At 50.1% G+C, this 21,866-nt stretch overlaps 1 protein-coding gene across 2 annotated transcripts; it reads right to left on the reverse strand.

Annotated features, from left to right (window-relative positions):
* Positions 1-3,954: 3,954 nt before the first annotated feature.
* CDC42EP2 (CDC42 effector protein 2) lies at positions 3,955-20,211 on the reverse strand. 2 transcript variants are annotated; one of them, XM_053277634.1, is made up of 2 exons: positions 20,107-20,211; positions 3,955-5,230 (listed from the first exon to the last, which is right to left on the reverse strand). In XM_053277634.1, the coding sequence occupies exon 2, from the start codon at positions 5,013-5,015 to the stop codon at positions 4,305-4,307; it is 711 nt and encodes a 236-aa protein (XP_053133609.1). In that variant the 5' UTR covers positions 5,016-5,230; positions 20,107-20,211; the 3' UTR covers positions 3,955-4,304. The 2 variants fall into 2 exon arrangements, with proteins under 2 accessions (XP_053133609.1, XP_053133610.1); XM_053277635.1 differs by lacking the exon at positions 20,107-20,211 and adding an exon at positions 17,298-17,511.
* Positions 20,212-21,866: the final 1,655 nt, after the last annotated feature.

The following is a 21,866-nucleotide window of genomic DNA, read 5'->3' on the forward strand; positions in this document are numbered from 1 at the left end:
TCTGACTCAGTATATGGCAGCTTCCTATGTTCCTAAGGGCGAGAGACCCCTGGATGAGTTACATCCAGAAAAGCACACTGGCAGATGGAGGGAAGCAGGAAAATGAGTACGCGCAGGGTTCACCTCAGGTTCAGCTCCATTTGCGTTTGACTTTGGCAAGGAGAAATCCATGGAAACAGCAAAGTTGCTGTGCTGTCACCACCGGCTGGCCGTCACCATGGCCACAGAGCACAGGCAGGGATTATGGACAGCATGGTAACAGGCTGGCTTCTACACAAAGCACAATAGTGTTGGTCCCAGAAAAGGGCTTCACATTTACCTGACAATACACTGCAAACCATCAGGAAACAATTGCTTAAAAAAAGGGGGGGGGGAGAGGGAAATCCAAAATCACAAGAGAGAAAGAGCCTGTTAAAAGGGAGGCGTCCTGTCCTCACATTTTTCTGCCAGGGAGACCCCTCCAAGGGGGGAAAAACACACACACAGAGAAGTTAGCCCAAAGCCTTCACCACTGTAAACCGAACAGAAAGTTCTGCTTTCAATTTTTGCAGTTGGAAGACGTTTTGCACGCCCGCCAAATAAAGCGTGCATATGCAGAAACTCTCTCCTTCAGCAGTGTTTATCCCTGTTCCTATCAATTTCGCAACGCCTGGACCAATATGAACCCAATTTGCGACAGCTTGTAGCAAGGGACACCTCAACAGCAGAGTTTGCGATGTCATCCATCCCAATTCAAGATGGCGGGCGCGGAAACGTTTGAAGGGCGAATGGGCTAACTTGTGGACCGTCTCACCGATCCGAAAACAAGTTTGGCACAGTTGCAAGTGACACACAGGGACACCTCAACGGCGTCGGAGTTTGCGATGATGTCATCCACCCCGATTCAAAATGGTGGGCGCGTGAAGAATGGCTGAGGCGCAAGCGGGCTCCCTTGTAAATTGCCTAACCGATTCGGACCAAATTAAGTCCCATTGTAGGGATAGTGAAAGGAAAGGAGGCAGATTAGTTCTTACTAGAACAACTTGTTTAAAAATATTTAATTGCAGTTGGCGGGGGTGAACCCTAGTAGAACTGCGGGGTGGATAAAACAAACCAGTCAATAACTCCGGTCCGACTGTGTAAACAAGACGATAATAATAATAAACCACGGCGATTAAATTCGAAACAAGGCATCGGAAATGTGAACAGCGCCTTCAACTGCGGCATCACAAACAGGAAGTGTGGAAGCCAACATCCGAGTTCCGCCGTGACCCCGTTGCTGGGTGTAATCTAGAAAGCGCCCAGGTGTCTCTCTGATGTTTCCTTTTTTAGATTTGGAGACAGGGAGCCATTTTATTTATTTTCATTTCTCTAGGTAAACCGCTCCGGAAACCTTTGTTGAAAAGCAGACTATAAATAAATATCCATAAAGCTGCGCTCCAACTGGGTTGTCCAGTTCTCGGAACACAATCCGACTGAGGATTTCCAGTCCTCAAGGAGATCCAAGAGATTGTGTAAACCTGACATAGGGCCATATGAGCTGTGCACATCACCCAGGCCAGGAAAGACGGCAACGGCAGCCCCATTCAAAAGCCAGCCCTGCTTTTCCGAATCGGTCACGCAACGGGGGCCTCGGACAGACACCGTCTCCCCTGGTGAGGCTCCTCGCTTCGCAAAGCCGCTGCCGTTGCAACAACAGATGGGGTGGACAAAACAGGCCTGCCAAGGGACAATCGCCTAGGGACAAAGCCCTGGTTTGTTAGCATAACAAGCTGCTATTTATTCTCCCCCTGAACATGTTCCAGCAAAGCTTCATATGTTGCACCAGACAGCTGACCAGCAAGGCAGTCACAAAGACGAAGGAAAAAACCACTCACAAGGGCGGTCAGGAAATCAGAGTTGTCTGGGTTTCACCTGGATTTTAAGCATCTCACCCAGATTGCTTTGCCCACCAAGATTCCAGTTTGCTTTCTTTTCTCTCTCTTTTTTTAAGCTAAGCCCTTGTAGAAGCAGTTATGGAGCAAAACGTGTAGTGACTCTTCTGCTCAAAAATCATTATTTTCAAGCTCATTGGCATAACGTGCAAATTAGGCAGCTGGATTTGGAAAACCAGAATGTGGCAACCTTATGCTGGCTGTGCCTCCTGGAAGTTTTTCACACTGATTTATTTATTATTTCTTGCTTACACAGTCAGACAGGTGTTCTTGACTGGTTTGTTTTATCCAGACATCGAGTCCTTCCCAAGGACCTGGGATGGCTGAATTTTATTGTCAATTGTTATAGATATCGTCACAGAATATACAGTATAGGCTGTTCCCAGTAAAGCTGCTTTTTGTAACTGGCTGATGGTGATTTCTGTGGCCCCGATGGTGTTGAGGTGCTCTTCAAGGTCTTTTGGAACTGCACCCAGGGCGCCAGTTACCACTGGGATGATTTGGGTCTTTTTCTGCCACAGCCTTTCAATTTCAGTTTGTAGATCGTTGTATTTGGTGATTTTTTCTATTTCTTTTTCTTCTATTCTGCTATCCCCTGGTATTGCTATGTCAATTATTTATTATTTATTATTATTATTTACATTTATATCCCACTCTTCCTACATACTTCCGTGTCTCCTCACAACAACCCTGTGAAGTAGGCGAGGCTGAGAGAGAAGTGACTGGCCCAGAGTCACTCAGCAAGTCTCAGGGCTGAATGGGGATTTGAACTCGGGTCTCCCCGGTCCTAGTCCAGCACTCTAACCACTACACCATGCTGGCTCTCGTTAAAAACACTGCGTATTCAAAGTTCTGATTCAAGACAGGATCCCTGCCTCTAAGCAGTGCTGCAGGTGTGTCTGATATCGCTTGCGTCCCAGGGCATGTTCCACACAGGGCTTTTAGCTTGCATCTCCTCCGGAACAGGGCAGGTGCGTTCACCTATCGGCCAGATTTGCCCTGAAGAAGTCCCGGTGAACTATCAGGGAGTACTTGACACACAATTCAGGTTTTTCATCGCACATTAGAGCGTATCCCGTTTTCCATCCGGAGGTTTTTTTAAAAATCCGCTTTTTGAGTCGGTTTCGGGGGGAAACTTCGAACTGGCAGTGAAACCTTAGAGAAAACCCACAGTAAAGCGTGCTGACTGGGAAAGCTCAGATGCAGTTCCCAGCAAAAAACACAGAATATTGTTGGCTGCTGGGCCAGATGTGAGCCTCTGGGGTGTCTAGGTCCCACCTAGTCTTTACCAGGCATCTCGCCATCCACTGTCACTAAACCTCATCAGGCCTGTTCAGTTTCACCCTCCTGCAGATGTCGGCCTACAACTCCCATAATCCTTGGCTCTTGGCTACTCAACCAGGGATTATGGGAGTTGTCGTCCAAAAAGAGCTGGGGATGGGGCTAAGTTGAGCAGGCCCGGTAGCTGAAACAAGTGCCTCTTACGCAGGAAGCGGTCTCAGAGTCTTGGTCCCTCGGGCTCAGCATCGTCTACCCAGGCTGGCAGCGGCTTCTCCAAGGTTGCAGGCAGGAGTCTCTCTCAGCCCGATCTTGGAGATGCTGCCAGGGAAAGAACTTGGAGCCTAGATGCTCTCCCTAGGAACATAGGAAGCTGCCATATAGTGAGTCAGACCCTTGGTCTGTCTAGCTCAGTATTGTCTTCACAGACTGGCAGCGGCTTCTCCAAGGTTACAGGCAGGAGTCGCTCCCAGCCCTATCTTAGAGATGCTGCCAAGGGAGGGAACTTGAGACCTTCTGCATGCAAGCATCCAGATGCTCTTCTTAGAGCCCCATCCCCTCCTGAGAATATCTAGCAGTGCTCACATGCAGTCTCCCATCCAAATGCAAACCAGGGCAGACCTTGCTTAGCAAAGGGGACACTTCATGCTTGCGGCTGCTCTCCGCCACGTCACCCCCACAGCATGGAATGGAGAACAGCGCAATGCCCCCCCCCCGGCTGTTTTGGAGCTCTTCAACCGCCACACCCAGAAAACGACGATCCTTGTTTGCAGGTAACAAGATGCCTGTGAATTTATTGTTCTGTTTACAGGTTCCCGAAGCTCAGGGTAGGGGAGAACCTCCGCCCGCCCAAGTCTCAGCTTGGTTGATGCAGGGTGTGCTGGAGGAAGGAGACGGCGGCGGCTGACTCAGCAAGATAATCTTTGAAAAGCTTGGCAATAATATTAGTGAAGCTGCACCCAACGCGCACACACACACACACACTCATACTCTTTCTTTCCAATCCCCTAATTATACGTGGCCCAGTTAACAGCAAAACACTCATCAACAAAACGTTGCATTTAAAAAATAATAATAATAACGACATGTCCTTTCCGATGGAGGCCCAGCTCATCACGTCAAGATTTCCTCCCTGTTGGCATCCTGCAAAGGCATCTCCTCTTTCCCGGGATGGTGCTTCTCCATCACCTGGAGAACATCGTCCAAGATGGACGGCCCCAAGTCCACGTGGAGAGAGAGGAGGGAGCCGGCGTGGGACAGAAAGGGCTCGTCGGTCTGGTCTTCCCCCACAAAGCCATTCAGAGGGGCTGCCGGGCACTTGCCGTTGGGTGTGTCTCGGGGCTGGAGAGTCCTAACCTCCGTGGCCGGATTCTCAACAGGGTCCTTGACTTGGCAAGCCGGTTGGCCCTTGTCATCGAGGTGGAGCCGGGGCGGCTTGGGCGGGGCTTGAGCCGGCGGCAAGGTGAGAGCCTGCAGGCCCCCGATGACGGGCAGCGAGATGGCGTTCTTGAGGACGGGCGACGGGATGTCCAGAGACGGCTCGTAACCCGAGATGGTAGCCGTCCGGGAGAACTCGAAGGGTACCACGTAATGGCCAGACCCGTCCGGGTGGCCCTCCGTCCTCGGCAGGAGGTGGAACTTGCCTTGCAGGAACGAGACGTCCCCAAACATGTCGCTCTCCCCGCCGCTCCCAATGTGGATCGTGTGCCGGAAATCCCCCAGAGGGGGGCTGATCATGTCAGAGGAGAGGATGTCGCGGAGCTTCTCTTTTTTCCCTCTCCGGCTCCCCCGTTTCAGGTAGATGGGCACTTTCGTGGTGGACATCTTGCCAGGGATCGTACCGCGGGGAAAGGCCCTACGCCGTGTCGTTTTGAGCCATCAGGAACAGCGGGAGAAGGGGAAACGGAACGTCTGCAGGAGTCTTTGGCGGGCGTGATCTGCAGCAGAGATGTCCGGGACCCACAACCGCCTCCTCTACATCTCCTGGATGGACGTCTCTCCGGCCGGGGATGTTCCCTCCACGGATTCTGGCAACGGCTCTGTGAATAAAGAGATGGAAAGCCGGCTAAGCATTCGGTTTATAGTCTGAACCAACGCCACATTGGGCCTTTTTAATCCAGCCTAAGGACACTAAAAAGCCAGTGGGAAAATAAAATTAACTCACTGGGCTGGGCGCAAAGCATCAGCACCTCTAGTTCACCATCGCCGACTTCTCTCCCCTACCTGCCCGCCACCCTGATGTTGCCATCCCCCGCCGCTCCCCGCCCCCTTGGTGCCACCGCCATTTTCTTCCCACCGGACCACGGCAGCTTCCTATGTTCCTAGCGGGTCCTGTTTTCGATTGTAAGCCCTTTGGGGACAGGGAGCCATTTTAAAAAAAATATAATCTATGTAAACCGCTTTGGAAACTTTTGTTGAGAAGTGGTATAGAAATATTAGTCAGATTTGTCACCGTCACGGACCAAAATGATGACGGGTTTATTCAGTTGCAGCCCAGAGAGTTGCTAACTCAAGGCCACTTAGCGTGTTCACGAGAGAGGCAAAGATCTGAAGCAGGGACATCCTGACGCATAGGTCGGCCCAGCTGGATCAGACCCCAAACGGTCACCTGGTCTCCTCCAGTGGCCCACCCGATGCTCCCAGAAAGCCCGCGAGCAAGAGAAGGCAGCCACCGCATCCGTCACTCCAACCCAGACTGCCTTTGAGGCTGTCTTGCTTGAATCGCCATTACTTGTTTCGCCATCCTCCATGAATTTGTCCAATCTTTCTCTTTCTCTGTTCTTTTTTTGAGCCATCTAAGCCATCGACTGTCACCACATCTGGTGGAAGCAAATTCCATGTACATTCCACAAACATCTCACAAATTCCATGTACATCTCAAATTCCATCAAATTCCATGTACATCTCAAATTCCTTCAAATTTTCCATCAAATTCCATGTACATCTCAAATTCCATCTCAAATTCCATCAAATTCCATGTACATCTCACTGCTGGTATCCGCCCTGAATTTTATTCATTCATTCAACCGTATTTTTAAGACCGCCTTATACTTATTTATTATTCCTCCATGGAAACCGCTTTGGAAACTTTTGTTGAAAAGCGGTATATAAATATTTTTTGTTGTTGTTCTATAAAACCTCAGGGTGGTTTACAATTTGCTTGAAATTGACTGCCCAGGTCGTTGGGCAATGCCAAACAGGGTTAAGAGAGAGATAAAACAGCACCCGTCCTGTCCCACAAACTGACGAGAGTCCAGATTCTCGCCTCACACGTCTTCACCAATTCAATTTGTGATGTCCAGGGCATTTTTTCACACAGCAGGCTTTACAACGAGTTCGAAGTTGCCCCCGCAAAAACAATGCAAAAAGTGGTTTTTTGTTTTTTTTACCCCGGATATAAATTGGGCTGCACTCTTAACGCGCAGTGAAAACCCCGAATTGGGTGTGAACTGCTCCCCCGATAACTTGCAGGGACAAGGAAACGCCCGGGAGGAAAGAGAACACACAGAACAAGTCCAGCCACATTTTCTCCTGCAAGAGCAACACACTGTTCCCTGTAAGAGGGATTCCCAGATCTTATGGACTACAATTCCCATCATCCCCAGCAGCAGTGGCCTTTGGCTAGGGATGATGGGAGTTGTAGTCCACAACATCTGGGAATCCCTCTGACAGGGAATAATGCACCAACACCTTTCACCATTGAAACAGGAGAAGACCACCGAATGCCAGGAAACTCCGGAGCATGGACGCAGCCCAGACTTCAACTTTCCTGTGCCATTTTAGATGGTGAGCCCTTTGGGGGCAGGGATCCATCTAATTTATTTATTATTTCTCTGTGTAAACTGCCCTGAGCCGTTTTTGGAAAGGCGGTATAGAAATCAAATAAATAATAAAATAATAATAATGCTCCCCCCCCCGCATTATTGGATGTAGATCTTCCCAACGAAGCCTGCAAAAGTGAATAGCCAAAAGCAACCGGCCAGCCTGCCCACACATGCCCGTGTCAATCACGTGGGGCGTGCGTGCGTGGAGGCTGGCCGGTTGTTTTCTGTAAAAACAAAACAACTTTTGAAAGTTGTTTCAACTTTACTAGGCTACTCCCTGCCTTGGGGCCTCCGATCTGCCCCAGATTTATTTTATTTTATTTTATATACAAACTTGGCTTTGCATTTCAGCCTGAGAGGTTCAGGCTAGAACATTCAGCTGGACACATTTGGAAACGATTTCCCCAGAGTTTGGACACTTGTCTCTTTTAGGGAAAGTAGGGCACAGCAGCACAGGAAGCTGCCATATACTGAGTCAGACCATTGGTCTATCTAGCTCAGTATTGTCAACCCAGACTGGCAGCGGCTTCTCCAAGGTTGCAGGCAGGAATCTCTCTCAGCCCTATCTTGGAGATGCTGCCAGGGAGGGAACTTGCAACCTTCTGCTCTTCCCAGAGTGGCTCCATTCCCTCCTGGTTTTCATTTGATTGGGGGACTACATGTGAGCACTGTAAGATATTTCTCTCAAGGGATGGGGCCACTCTGGGAAGAGCATCTGCGGTTCCAACTTCCCTCCCTGGCAGCATCTCCAAGATCAGGCTGAAAGAGACTCCTGCCTGCAACCTTGGGAAAAACCACTGCCAGTCTGTGAAGACAATACTGAGCTAGATAGACCAATGGTCTGACTCAGTATATGACAGCTTCCTATGTTCCCATTTCCAACCCTCGCCAGCTGGCAAGAGAGGCAGGAACTGCCTCTCCAAATGTCTCTCTGGGTGGCAAAGCTCCATTTAACAATCACCGCTAATGAGCATCGACAGGTTTATTTCCCAGTGAATCTGTCGCCTCGCCTAACCTCCTTTCAGGGAACACCCAGACAGTTATTAGCACACTGTGTCCAACTATTGCCTTTTTAGGAGAAAATAAGCAGCATGTTTCTAAATCGACGAGAGGTTCGGCAGCAAGGCAGGCCACACAATAGTTAATGTGGGAGGTCAAGCATCCGACCAGCTCCTGCACAACATAAAATCCGACACAATTTTTGTGAGGCTTGTGGAAATCCAAGACCGCTCGAGTGCCTCCACCCCAAGACTCGCCATTTATTTATGACCGTATTTTCGGAAACGCCATAGATATGTTCGACGGCACAATCTTTCCTTTTAGCAGGCCAGAGGTTGTCAGTTCGAATCCCCGCTGGGGTGTTTCCCAGACTATGGGAAGCACCTATATTGGGCAGCAGCATATAGGAAGATGCTGAAAGGCATAATCTCATACTGCGTGGGAGGAGGCAATGGTCAACCGCTCCTGTATCCTACCAAAGACAACCACAGGGCTCTGTGGTCTCCACGAGTCGACACCAATTCGACGGCACGCTACCTTTATCTTATATATAGTTTCTTATAGTAAGTCCGGAGATTACTATGAATGTGGGTTCCGCAGGCGTCCAAAATCAGCTTTGAAACACGTATACACTGCAGCGTTTCTGCTGAAAATTACGATACATATACATACCGCTTCATACCAGTGTCTCATGGCGGCTTACAAAATAAACGATAAAACCAGAATTAAAAAAAAAAAAAAATTTAAAACAGTCATTTAGGAACAAACCGAGCTTCAACCAAGTGTCATTTTTATCCCAAGATAAAGTTGGACGGTCTTAAGGAGGCTTTTCCTCAACGCTGCCCTTTTCACAGGAAGATCCTTCGCTCGCTCCATGAGATACAGACTGGACACCCAAGCACCAACGAGATTTTGTATATCGCTCAGATGCTCTCAAAGATAGTCCCCTGATAACTGAGCAAAGAGACACTTTTTCAAAATGGCAATTCTTTTTATTTAGCAGGCAGAGAGCAATCGGCCCTATCCGTCCCCAGCACAGCATCCCTCCAGTGGCTGTTGCTGGCGACTATCTTATGTTTCTTTTTCAGACTGCGAGTCATTTGGGGGCAGGGAGCCATTTTATTTAATTCACATTTATTTCTATCTTTATAAACTGCTTTGGGAACTTTTGTAGAAAAGCAGTATATAAAATATCCGCCGTCCTCAAAGCCTCCATCCCACCCCACGGACCTTCAGTAGGTGTCTTTTAAGAGTTTCCCGCTTTTCAGCCGTTTTGCTTGGCTGAGCACCCCAAACCCCAAAAAATCCAGTCCGACACGACTGAATCCGAACACAGAGAGCTGCGCAGCGGATGCGAATCGGGTGGGTCCTCCGCCGGGGACGAGCCGATAACGAAGCAGCCTCTGTTCCAGATCTTGGCACGGAGCAAACTGCAGCCCCGGCTGTGGGCACTGCGGACAGAGCCGGTGTTAGAAGCAGCCGTTGAATGGTCCCGCCCGGAACTGCATCAGGAAGGGAAGGACCGAGAAGGGAAGCGGCCTCCTTGGAAACCGCCACAGCAAAGGAGCCAGGCAGCTGTTTTGGGAGAGCAGAGCTGGGGGCCTGCGGCAAAGGCGACGACACCCGGGACCGAAACGAGCCCGAACCCGCCACCACACCCCGATTCGGAACATGGTCATTCGCTCCACGCCCCGGGAAATTTCCTCCTGAAGAGTAGCAACGCTGCAGCTAATGTGGTGTAGTGGTTAGAGCGCTGGACTAAGACCAGGGGGAGACCCGAGTTCAAATCCCCATGCAGCCATAAAACCCACGGGGCGACTCTGGGCCAGGCACTCAGCCGAGCCTACCTCACAGGGTTGTTGTGAGGAGAAAGCTAACCATGCACACCATTCTGGGCTCCTTGAAGGAAGAGCAGGATATAAATGTAAAAATAAAATACTGGTTATCAGACTGGGGTGGGGTGGACCAGGAAACACCCAACCAGACAAGCAAAAAGGAGATGAGGTCTCACAGTGGTATGAAGCATTGATTGAAGCCCAACACGTTTCAGCCTTGGAGACCTTCTTCGGGGGCAATAATTTGGAACTAGCTGGGCTGGGCGCCCGCCACCCTTGTAGCTTGTCCTCCTGCACCCAGGATGCACAGGTATACTGCCTCTAGATGCAGAGGTTCCACTTATCCTATTGCGGCTAAACAGCTACCCACAAATTTGCCCAATTGCTGCCAAAAGCCATCTCAGCTCGTGGCCAACACAGTGAGTTCTGTGGACCGTGTGAAGGGACTTCCTTGTGTCTGCCAGGAAATTTCCCTGGGGAAGCCCCATATTTCAGATACAAGGAAGACATCCTGGTCTTGTAGTAGGAGAGCTGGTCTTGTGGTAGCAAGCAAGACTTGTCCCCTTAGCTAAGCAGGGTCTGCTCTGGTTTGCATTTGGATGGGAGACTACCTGTGTGAGCACTGCAAGATACTCCCCTTAGGGGATGAAGCCGCTCTGGGGAGAGCAGAAGGTCCCAAGTTCCCTCCCTGGCAGCATCTCCAAGATAGGGCTGAGAGAGACTCCTGCCTGCAACCTTGGAGAAGCCGCTGCCAGCCTGGGTAGACAACACTGAGCTAGATGGACCAAGGGTCTGACTCAGTATGTGGCAGCTTCCTCTGTTTCTAGCCTCCCTCTATCCACCCCTTTCGTAATTTGATAAGCTTCTCAAATATATATTTATTTATACATATGCAAAGATGCCTCTGGGAAGCCCACAGGCAAGAGCTGAGGGCATGCCCTCTCTTCTGCTGTTGCTCCCCTGAAACTGGGATTCAGAAGCATTTTGCCTCTGAGGCTGGAGGTGGCCTATAGCCTTCAGATTAATAGGCATTGATAGACCCATTCTCCGTGAACTGATCTAAACCCCCTCTTAAAGCCATCCAGGCTGTTGGTTGTCGCCACATCTTGTGGCAGTGAATTCCATAGGCTGTGTGAAAAAGTATTTCCTTTTGCCAGTCCGAAATTGCTTGGCAACCAGCCTTTCCTTCATAATTGGGGGTGTCCTTTTTTTTTAACCTTATAACACCACTTTCCCCCAGATAGAAAGATGCAAGAAAAGCCCAAGGGGTGTGTGTGTGTTTGTCAGCACTGCGCCCTCTAAGACATGCACACTTAAACGTTTTTGGATGTCCACTCAGTACATTTTTGATCCTGCTCAGCTTGGCCGCATTCTGAATGCACATGCGCACACAGGACCTTGATACGGCCGCGCAGAACAAAACTCATTCTGCACAGAGATGAAATAAACTAGAAAAAAAACTTAGCGGCGGTTCTGTGCGCAAAACAGGAAGTGAACACTCACATTTTGATTCCAGTAATATCCTGCAGCAGGCAGGAAACCAATTCACTGTCTATGCCAGGGCTGCTCAACTTCGGCCCTCCTGCAGATGTTGGCCTACAACTCCCATAACCCCTGGCTAATTGGCCACTGTGGCTGGGGATTATGGGAGTTGTCGTCCAAAAACAGCTGCGGGGTGTGTGTGTGTGTGTGGCAAAGTTGAGCAAGCCTGCTCTATGCTGACTGCCAACAGCTCACCAGCGTCTTCGGAGAGCGTTTTGCGATCATAAGAGCAGCCCTGTTGGATCAGGGCCAAGGCTTTGCTAGTCCAGCCTCCGAGGAACATAGGAAGCTGCCATATACTGAGTCAGACCCTTGTTCCATCTAGCTCAGTATTGTCTTCCCAGACTGGCAGCAGCTTCTCCGAGGTTGTAGGCAGGAATCTCTCTCAGCCCGATCTTGGAGATGCTGCCAGGGAGGGAACTGGGAAGCTTCTGCTCTTCCTAGAGTGGCTCCATCCATCTTATATCTTACAGTGCTCACACTTCTAGTCTCCCATTCAGATGCAACCAGGGCGGACCCTGCTTAGCTAAAGGGACAAGTCATGCTTGCTACCACCAGACCAGCTCTCCTCTCCTTCACTCAGTAACAACTGGAGGAAACCTGCTTGTGAACGACTGGATTAGGGCATGCCCCCTTCCTGCTGCTGCTCACTTGCAACTGGTTCTCAGAGGCATCTTGCTTCCGAGCCTGGAGTTGGCCTATAGCCACCAGGCTAGTAGCCCTCAATAGAGCTGTCCTGCATGGATTTGGCCAAGCTCCACTTAAAACCATCCAAGCCACTGGTGATCACCACAATACTGTGGCGGAGAATCCCGCAGATTAATTCTGCCCTGTGTGGAAGAGGACATCATTTTGTCGTTCCCCAGCCCTGAGCCCCGAGGACTTTTTAACCTGGAATCTCCTGCACACAAAGCGATGCAGGTGGTAAAAGATGCCAGCAACACAACCATCCTCTGCTAGTTATTCCACTTTTTAAATTTTAAGCCAGCGTGGTGTAGTGGTTAGAGCGCTGGACTAGGATTGGAGAGACCCGAGTTCAAATCCCAATTCAACTTCATGATACTTGCTGGGTGACGCTGGGCCAGTCACTTCTCTCTCAGCCTAACCTACTTCGCAGGGTTGTTGTGTTGTGAGGAGGAACTTAAGTATGTAGTACACCACTCTGGGCTCCTTGGAGGAAGAGCGGGATATAAAATGTAAATGTAAATAATAATAAATAATAATAGCAGGAAAGAAACTGACCACTTTTACTATGGGAGGAGAAACCTCCCAGGTGAACAGAGCATTTCCAAACAGAACAAAAACGACAAATATTTATACATCGCTTCTCAACCAAAGTTTCCCAAAGCGGTTTACATAGAAATAAACAAATACAGATGGCTCCCTGTCCCCAAAGGGCTCACCAGCTCAAAAAGAAACATACACGAGACACCAGCAACAGCCACTGGAGGGATGCTGTGCTGGGGACGGATACGGCCAGTTGCTCTCAGCCTGCTAAATACAAGAGAATCACCACTTTAGAGATGTTGCCTCTTTGCTCAGTTAAACAACAATAGAGCATAGTTACACGCTACTATTACTGTAAGTTTGTGCTGGTTTCTTGCCAGTTTCATTTATTTTTATTTATTTATGTCACACTTATATCCCGCTCCTCCTCCAAGAGCTCAGAGGTTACATGGCTATGGTTATTTTTACAAGTATATCCCACTCTTCCTCCAAGAGCTCAGAGCGGTGTACTTGGTTACGTTTATCCTCACAACCCCCCTGCGAGGTAGGTTAGGCTGAGAGATACATGACTGGCCCAGGGTCACCCAGTGAGTTTCATGGCTGAATGGGGATTTGAGTTTCATGACAAACCCCACCCCTCCCCACATTCCTAGGAACTTTACTTTGCTGAGAATTATTGGTCAGAGATCTCTAGGAGGATTTTCAGACAGCAGGCGTCACCACAGGTTTACTGCAAGTTCAGGGCTTAACAGATACTTGATGCAAAGAGAGGGTTTTTTTTAACCTGGACATAAATCGTGCTAGGCTCCGATACGGAGCGAAGCACCCGAATCGTGTGTGAAGCACTCTCTTGAAAGGTCACACAGACTTCGGGATAATTCTGGCCAATATGTGAACGCCGATATGTGAACCCTCCCAAAGTAAAGTCATGGTAAAGTCGCCATCTGAAAAAGCTTTAGACTAGTATAGCCCTTCTTTGCAGAACTAAAGTCCCCAAAGTTTCCTCTGGAAAGGAAGTGTCTACTAATGTTTAAGATGCATGGGGTGTCGCTTTGCTCTTTAAGATCCAGGGATGCGCCATTCCATTCGTGGATACCCCTCCCTTGTTGCTCTCGCCTTCCTCGTCCTTGCTTCCTTCCGGTTCAGTTCAGATTCAGAATGCAACGCTAGCTTGCAGGCGGCTTGGGGCAGGGACCTACCTTTTCTCGCTTATGCTGCAGAGAACAGGCTCTGCTTTATGAGCAGCCACGGAGGGAACGGGGCCACCCACGGAGGCTGCTTGCAACATCCAGGACTCCCAGGTAATCATTAACGCAATTTTCATGTGACCGGCCGACACACCCGAAGTAAAGGTTGGAGGGCAGGCGGGTGGGGCAGCCGTTTGTGGCTCTTCCAATGAAAGACACTCTCTGGATGCGGGGAATTTGATTGACAACGAGAAAGCCCCCCCTGCCTGCACCCCACCCCAGCAATCAACATTCTTCTTCCTAAGCTCCTTTGCATCAGAACAGCCCGGCTGGATCAGGCCCAAGGAGGCCCATCTAGTCCAGCCTCCTGTTTCACACAGTGGCCCACCAGATGCCGCTGGAAGCCTACAGGCAGGAGCTGAAAGGGGCGTGCCCTCTCTCCTGCTGTTGCTCCCCTGCAACTGGGACTCAGAGGCATCTTGGATCTGAGACTGGCCTATAGCCCTCCGGCTAGTAGCCACTGATAGTCCTGCCCTCCATGAACTGATCGAAACCCCTCTTAAAGCCATCCAGGCTGTTGGCCGTCACCACATCTGGTGGCAGAGAATTCCACAGGTTGATCATGCGCTGTGTGAAGAAGTACTTCCTCTCCATTAGATATTGCTTTAATGGTGTTTTCAGCGTTTTAACTTTTTAAATTTTAATTGTTGAAAAGTGCCAGTCTTTTTATTGGTTGTTTTTGTGGTTTTTGTAAACTGCCCAGAGAACTTGCGTTTTGGGCAGTATAAAAATATGTTAAATAAATAAATAAATAAATAAATAAATAAATAAATAAATAAATAAATAAAATTTATTTCCTGGCTATCCGTTTCATGGGATGACCCCTGTTTCTAGCGTTATGAGAGAGGGAGACAAATTTCTCTCTATCCACCTTCTCCACCCCATGCATGATTTTATAGACCTCTAATCATGTCTCCTCTCAGTCGTCCTTTACTCTAAACTAAAAAGCCCCAAGCCACCTAATGGCACAGCGGGGAAATGACTTGCTTAGCAAGCCAGAGGTTGCTGGTTCGAATCCCTGCTGGTCTGTTCCCCAGACTATGGGAAGCTCCTATATCGGGCAGCAGTGATCTAGGAAGATGCTGAAAGGCATCATCATCTCATACTGTGCGGGAGGAGGCCATGGTCAACCCCTCCTGTATCCTACCAAAGACAACCACAGGGCTCTCTGGGCGCCAGGAGTCGACACCAACTCGAAGGCACACTTTACCTTTAAAAAGCCCAGGCATTGTAGCCTTGCTTCGGAAGGAAGGCTTGCCACTGGCCACGATAGTCAAGCAGAACCTCCATGGTCAGAGTCACTATACCAGTGAATAACAAATGTCTTCGTGCCCCGCATTTGGGATTTCCCAGAAGCATCTCGTAGGCCACCTCTAGGACCAGATGGACATTTGGCCTGATCCAGCCCAGCAACACGTGTTCCGATTCGCCAGGAGAGCCCAAAGGACCCTCCACCTTCAGCATCCCGTTAGTGGGGATCGGTGCCCAGAGACTACTGACTACAACTCCCAGAATCCCAAGCTTCAATGGCTTTTGCTTGAGGATTCTGGGAGTTGTAGTCCACGACATCTGGGAATCCCTGTTAGAAGGGACACTGATTGCATTCCATGATACTGCTGGGGACCAACAGATGTTTCGGTGGACGTTTCCCTAAAGCCACTGCTGGAAACAAGAAGGTGGACCCTGCTGGGCTCTTCTGGCCCTCCCCACCACACGTTCTTGAGCGCCCCCTACAGATCCGACCCCCTTTTCTGCCCAGCCCAAAGGGAGAGCTCACAGGGACACAAGAAGCTGCCATATACTGAATCAGACTCTTGGGGATTGTCTACACAGACTGGCAGCGGCTTCTCCAAAGTTACAGGCAGGAGCCTCTCTCGGCCCTACCTGGAGATGCTGCCAGGGAGGGAACTTGGAACCTTCTGCATGCATGAAGATGCTCTTCCCAGAAGGGCCCCATCCCTTCAGGGGGGATCTCTACCAGCGCTCACGCATGTCGTCTCCCATTCAAATGCAAACCAGGGTGGCCCCTGCTTAGCAAAGGGGACAAGTCACGTTTGCTACTGCAAGACCCACGCTCTTCTTGGAACCTTTTTAAAAAAAAATAATTTAATTAATTTTACCTTTTTATATCCCGCTCTTCCCCCAAAGGAGTCCAGAGCAGTGAACGGCATACTTCAGTTCCTCCTCACAACAACCCTGCGAAGCAGGTTCAGCTGAGAGAGTCACGACTGGCCCAAGGTCCCCCAGCAAGTCTCAAGGCTGAGTGGGGGATTTGAACTCGGGTCTCCCCGGTCCTAGTCCGGCACTCTGACCACTACACCACGCAGTCACCGACCAGACAAAAATCGCAACACAAGGGGTAAGCGGTCACCTCCAGCGACCACGATTCTGACAGCAGTTGCTGACAAAGCACCGTTGACAACAGAACAATATACAGATAGTGCAATCGACACTCGTGATTTTACACCCTACACGGCTTGCAGTGTTGCAACAGCTCTGCTCCCTCACCCCACACCCCGACGTCACAGGACGCACGGATCCATTCCACGGGCGTCCCTCAGCCCAGCGCCTCCAAAGATAGCCTGGGTGCGGTGGTCTAAAGTTACAAAGTGGCCGCCAGGCGGACCAGATATTAGTGTCCCCAACCCTTGCCGTGGGCCCCAGAAACCTCTTCTGTCCCTCCTCTCTTTTCAGAGAGAGGAGAGCGGGTCTTGCAAGCAGGACTTGTCCCCTTAGCTAAGCAGGGTCCACCTTGGTTTGCATTTGGATGGGAGACTAGAAGTGTGAGCACTGGAAGATCTTCCCCTTCAGGGGATAGAGCCTCTCTGGGAAGAGCAGAAGGTTCCAAGTTCCCTCCCTGGCAGCATATCCCAGATAGGGCTCAGAGAGATTCCTGCCTGCAAGCTTGGGGAAGCCGCTGCCAGTCTGTGTAGACAATCCTGAGCTAGGTAGAGCAAGGGTCTGACTCAGTATATGGCAGCTGCCTACGTTCCATGCCTTTTCATAAGTTTCCAAGAGGCATCTAGTGGGCCACTACGAGAGGAGAGCTGGTCTTGTGGTAGCGAACATGACTTGTCCCCTTAGCTAAGCAGGGTCTGCCCTGGTTGCATATGAATGGGAGACTAGAGGTGTGAGCACTGGAAGAGATTCCCCCCTTTGGGGATGGAGCCGCTCTAGGAAGAGCATCTAGGTTCCAAGTTCCCTCCCTGGCAGCATCTCCAAGATAGGGATGAGAGAGATTCCTGCCTGCAACCTTGGAGAAGCCGCTGCCAGTCTGTGAAGACAATACTAAGCTAGATAGGCCAATAGTCTGACTCAGTATGTGGCAGCTTCCGACGTCTCTAATCATTAATGCTTGGGCACAGGCAGGGAAATATTGGCGAAGGGGGGGGGCAGATGTGGGGTGCTGCCGGAAAGAGAAACGAGACTCACTTGCAGAGGGTTTTTTGTAGAGGACTCTGGGGGCCGGAGGGGTGGGGGGAGGCTAGCCGTCCGGTGACGCCAGCTTCCAAACTCCAGCATTTATAGTTACTCCGCCTGGTCTCAGAGTTCAGATTGAGACTCCCTCCCGGCCACCACACCCTGCTGTCAAAAGTCCAGGGTCGCTGATTTTTTCTCTCTCTCCCTTCTTCGAGCCGCCTGGCCACTTTCCCCAAATATAGAGAGGTGTGGAAACTCAAGCCAGATGGGAGCAGGGCGTAGCTGGTTGCCAGATGGCTGGTCTTATCTAATTTATTTATTGAAAGGAAGCCGTCTTCCTTTTAAAAGGGCCAGCCCTCATTCCCGAATCGCACAGCTCCAAAAAGAGCTGACATCAGAGATGCTGTGTTGATTTCTAAAAAGAGAGCTGCCAGGGTTGCCAACTAACCAGAATAAGAGCAGGCGGGCCTGCTCTTGTGCCCCTGCTAACTGGGCAAAGAGGCACCTTTTTATTTATTTTATTTTATTTTATTTTATTTTAACATTTTTATATCCCACTCTTGCTCCAAGGAGCCCAGAGTGGTATACTACATACTTGAGTTTCTCCTCACAACAACCCTGTGAAGTAGGTTAGGCTGAGAGAGAAGTGACTGGCCCAGAGTCACCCAGCAAGTCTCGTGGCTGAATGGGGATTGGAACTCAGGTCTCCCCGGTCCTAGTCCAGCACTCTAACCACTACACCACGCTGGCTCCTTTTTAACATGGTGATGATTCTCTTACATCTAGCAGGAGGAGAGCAACTGGCCCTCTCCACCCCAGCACCCCTCCAATGACTGTTGCTGGCGTCTGTCTTATGTTTCTTTTTAGACAGTGAGCCCTTCAGGGACAGGGATCCATCTTATGTTATTTATTTGTTATTTCTCTATATCAACTGCTTTGGAAACTTTTTGTTGAAAAATATAAATATTATTTGTTGTTGTTTAACAGAGCTTGGTGGGTTAAAGAGATCATGCTCTTCAGGGTAAGGAGAGACGGAGGTCATTCACACAATCCAAAAGGGCATTCTACCCGGGTTTGGGAGCTATGTGTGCTCCCAGATTTTGGTTGTGTTGAAGCAAGGCAGGAGGAAAAGCTACCCAGGTTTCCCTCCCACCTTGCTTCCACACAACCAAAATCTGGGAGCACACACAGCTCCCAAACCCGGGTAGAACACCCTTTTGGATTGTGTGAATGATTTCAAGGAAAGCTCTCCAGAAACAGTCAGTGGATGGAACACCTTCTGTACCAAGATTTTAGTTTGGCGGGTGTGTATGTGTGTGTGAGAAAAGACAGAACAGATATTTCTAACGGTATGGAGAGCATATCTCCCTCTTTCAATCACCCCAGGATATTGACAAGCCATGGCGTCAGGCCTGAACAGAAAGTACTTGTTCACACAGCACAGAATGAACCTGCAGAACCCCCTGCTACAAGACTTGACAATGCCCCCAGCTTTAAAAGGGATCAGGCAAATTCCTGGAGGGCAGAACTAGCAAGATGGAAACACAGGAAGCTGCTGTCTACCGAGTCAGACCCTTGGTCCGTCTAGCTCAGTATTGTCAACCCTGACTGGCAGCAGCTCTCTGAGGTTTCAGGCAGGAGCCTCTCCCAGCCCTACTTGGAGATGCTGCCAGGGATTGAACCTGGGAATTTCAGCGCACAAAGCCACTGAGTTATGGCCCCATTCTCAGTGCTGTTCACCACTGCTCCCTCTTAACAGGGAATCCCGGATGTTGTCGACTACAACTCCCATAATTCCCAGCCAAAGGCCATTGCAGCTGGGGATGCTGGGAGCTGTAGTCCACACCATCTGGGAATCCCTGTTAGAGGGAATGCTGCTGTCCACCCAGTTGTTAAATGGCACCTCCTTATCCAGAGGCAGTCTACCAGAAGCCAGACAGCACCAGGGGCCTGTGGAAGGCACCATGCCCTGCTCATATCCTTTCCAGAGGCTCTGGCCAGCAGATCCCTCCTTTATCTGATCTGCGTTTTTCTCATATTCATTATCCCCCCGCCGCAAACACACACACCCCCACACACACTTACACTTTTTTTTAAAAAGATTTTAAAACAAGAAGCAAAACAGCATTTGGTTAAGGACAAAAAAAACCAAACTTCGTCACTTGCAAATGCTTGCAGATCAAGCAGCTGCAAACAGCACAGGAGCAGAGGCAGATAAAGACAGTTGGCAGCCCTAACTGGGATGCAGAGTGGGCCTGCTTCACGCCCCACCACGCGCCAAACCCCACCCCGTTCGGGTCTAGCCTTGTTTGGCAGGGCTACTTGCACATGCTCAGAGGAACTCTTGCTCTGCTGGCAGATTGGCGAAGGATTGAGCAGAGAAAAGCCCAAGGCAGGCTCCGACTCCAGACTTTTAAGCCTGATCTGGCAAACCCCGAAGCTTTGACATCTCAGCGCAGCCAGCCACACGCCCGCCAAGAAGACTGCCCCGTGCGTGCCCCTCCCCACACAGGGGGGGCTTGCCCCCTTTTTAACTCTGAGCGCATATGCAGAAGATAGCACAGCACGGGGTGTGGGTGGGACAAGGAAGGAGATCGGAGATCTAGCCAGATCTTATGGGAAAGAAACTGAGGGCGGGGGTGCCTCTGAACATAGGCAGAGTGCCTCCCCCCCCGACGGAAGTGCCTCTGAACATATGCAGAGTGCCCCCCCCCGGGGGGAGGTTTCTTTCCCAATCCCAAGAACCAGGAAAGGGCTCCTCTGGGAACCCTCCTCCTCCTCTTCCTCCCCCAGTCTCCCAACTGCACAGGCAGCTACTCACCCGGAGAAGTCCGCAGCGGCTGCTGCTCCTGCAGTAAGTGAAGTCAGCAAAAGCGCGGAGGGCTTCCCTAGGCAGCCCTGCCTTGCCCGGCCCCGCCCCTCCAGCCTCTAGCCAATCCGAACGCGCTGCGATGTAACCAACGCCCCTCTCCAGCCACACCCCTTTCAGAGCCTCCTCCAGTCCAGGGCCTCTCGCTCCCCCGCCCCCGCCCTCCAGAATGAACCACCGTATTTGCCCGAATAAAAGACGACTCTTTTAAAAAAATAAAATAAAATGAGAGAATGTATTGTTTTTCACAAAGAAAAGAAACCCAAACAGAAGATGGCCTTTTCCAAGAAATACACAGTGCAGAAAGCGATCAGTTACAGTTGATTATCTTACAGCTGAATAACAAGAGGACTCTTCTGCATTTAAGACGACCCCCTGGGGGAAAAAAACAACCTGCGTTTACTCGAAAGCAAGAGGAGAGGACACTGAATTTAAGCTGGGCCCTGCTTTTCCAAAATTAAAGAACTGGGGAGGAGGGGGGGGAATCTAATCTTGGATTCAGGTAAGCAGAGTGTCCTCTTTCTCTCCTCCTCTCTGGGTTGTGGTGGGGAGAATAGAAAGACTCTTCCCTGTGTGGGCGACCCTGTTGGGTGTGGGTCCTCACAGCTTGCCATAAAAGGATCCATTCCACTCCAACGTTCCTTGGTGGGGTTTCCTTTGACATGCCGTAGATGAGATGGGAATTGAAGAGCCCCTTCCACAACACCGCAGAGTCCAAGACAGTAACTAAGAGTGTAGATCATCTTCCTGGAGAGCGAAGGGAGTCCACGGACAATGTAACGCAGAACCCGAGGAAGACGATTCTTAATGTCCCTGTTGCTTGATCAAGCAGAGCTTGTTCAGACGGAACGTTTGCAGACTCAGAGTGGGGTTAACAGACAACCAGGTGGGTTGGAATGTTCGCAGACTCAGAGTGGGGTTAACAGACAACCAGGTGGCTAAATGAACTCGGGGGGGGGGGAGTGGGGGAAGAAAAGGTTGAACAAAAAGAGCAGGGAATTTCTCAGGTCGAAGAATACTCCTTCCAGAGAGTCACAACCTCTTCTGCTTCTCTGGGAGTTTTCCCCAATGGTGATTTTACTGTGACTTTACTTTGGGAGGGTGGGGTTGCATTCCCAAATCGGCCAGATTGACCCCAAAGTCCATGCGATCTTTCAGAGATAATTCCAAACACGATTCGGGTTTTCCCCTCCGTATTGGAACCTAGCCCGATTTATGTCCGGGGTTAAAAAAAAAAAATCTTCTTTTTGCATCGGAGTATCCCGTATGCCCCGAATTTGCAGTAAAGCCTCATCGTCCAGGAGAGGAAATAAAAACTTAAGAGTGAAATCCACACTTAGGCCTGGAGCGGCACAAAGCGAGCCAAGCCGATGATTTTTAATTATGTGGCATTTTTTCAGGCTCAAGAGAAGATTAACATCTTTTGCGAGGCGCCACATTTCAGGGCAAAACAAACTGTTCTTTGGGGCTGGAGGAATGTGGTCCGGATTCCTTCTTTCCACACAAGTCAGATGCAAGATGCCCTAGAGGTGGGACAGGTTGTTAAAAGTGCTGCTTGGGGCCCCCGACAGGAATCTGGAAAAGAACATTCTCTCTTGCGGGGAAGAGAACACCAAGTCATTTGGCCCAAGAAATAGAATTCCTCCAGGCAGGCATAAGAGAAATAAATACGCAGAGAACGGCAGACCCTTCTCGGCTGAAGCATGATATTT

Source organism: Hemicordylus capensis, chromosome 14 (assembly GCF_027244095.1).
Source record: "Hemicordylus capensis ecotype Gifberg chromosome 14, rHemCap1.1.pri, whole genome shotgun sequence".
NCBI lineage: Eukaryota > Metazoa > Chordata > Lepidosauria > Squamata > Cordylidae > Hemicordylus > Hemicordylus capensis.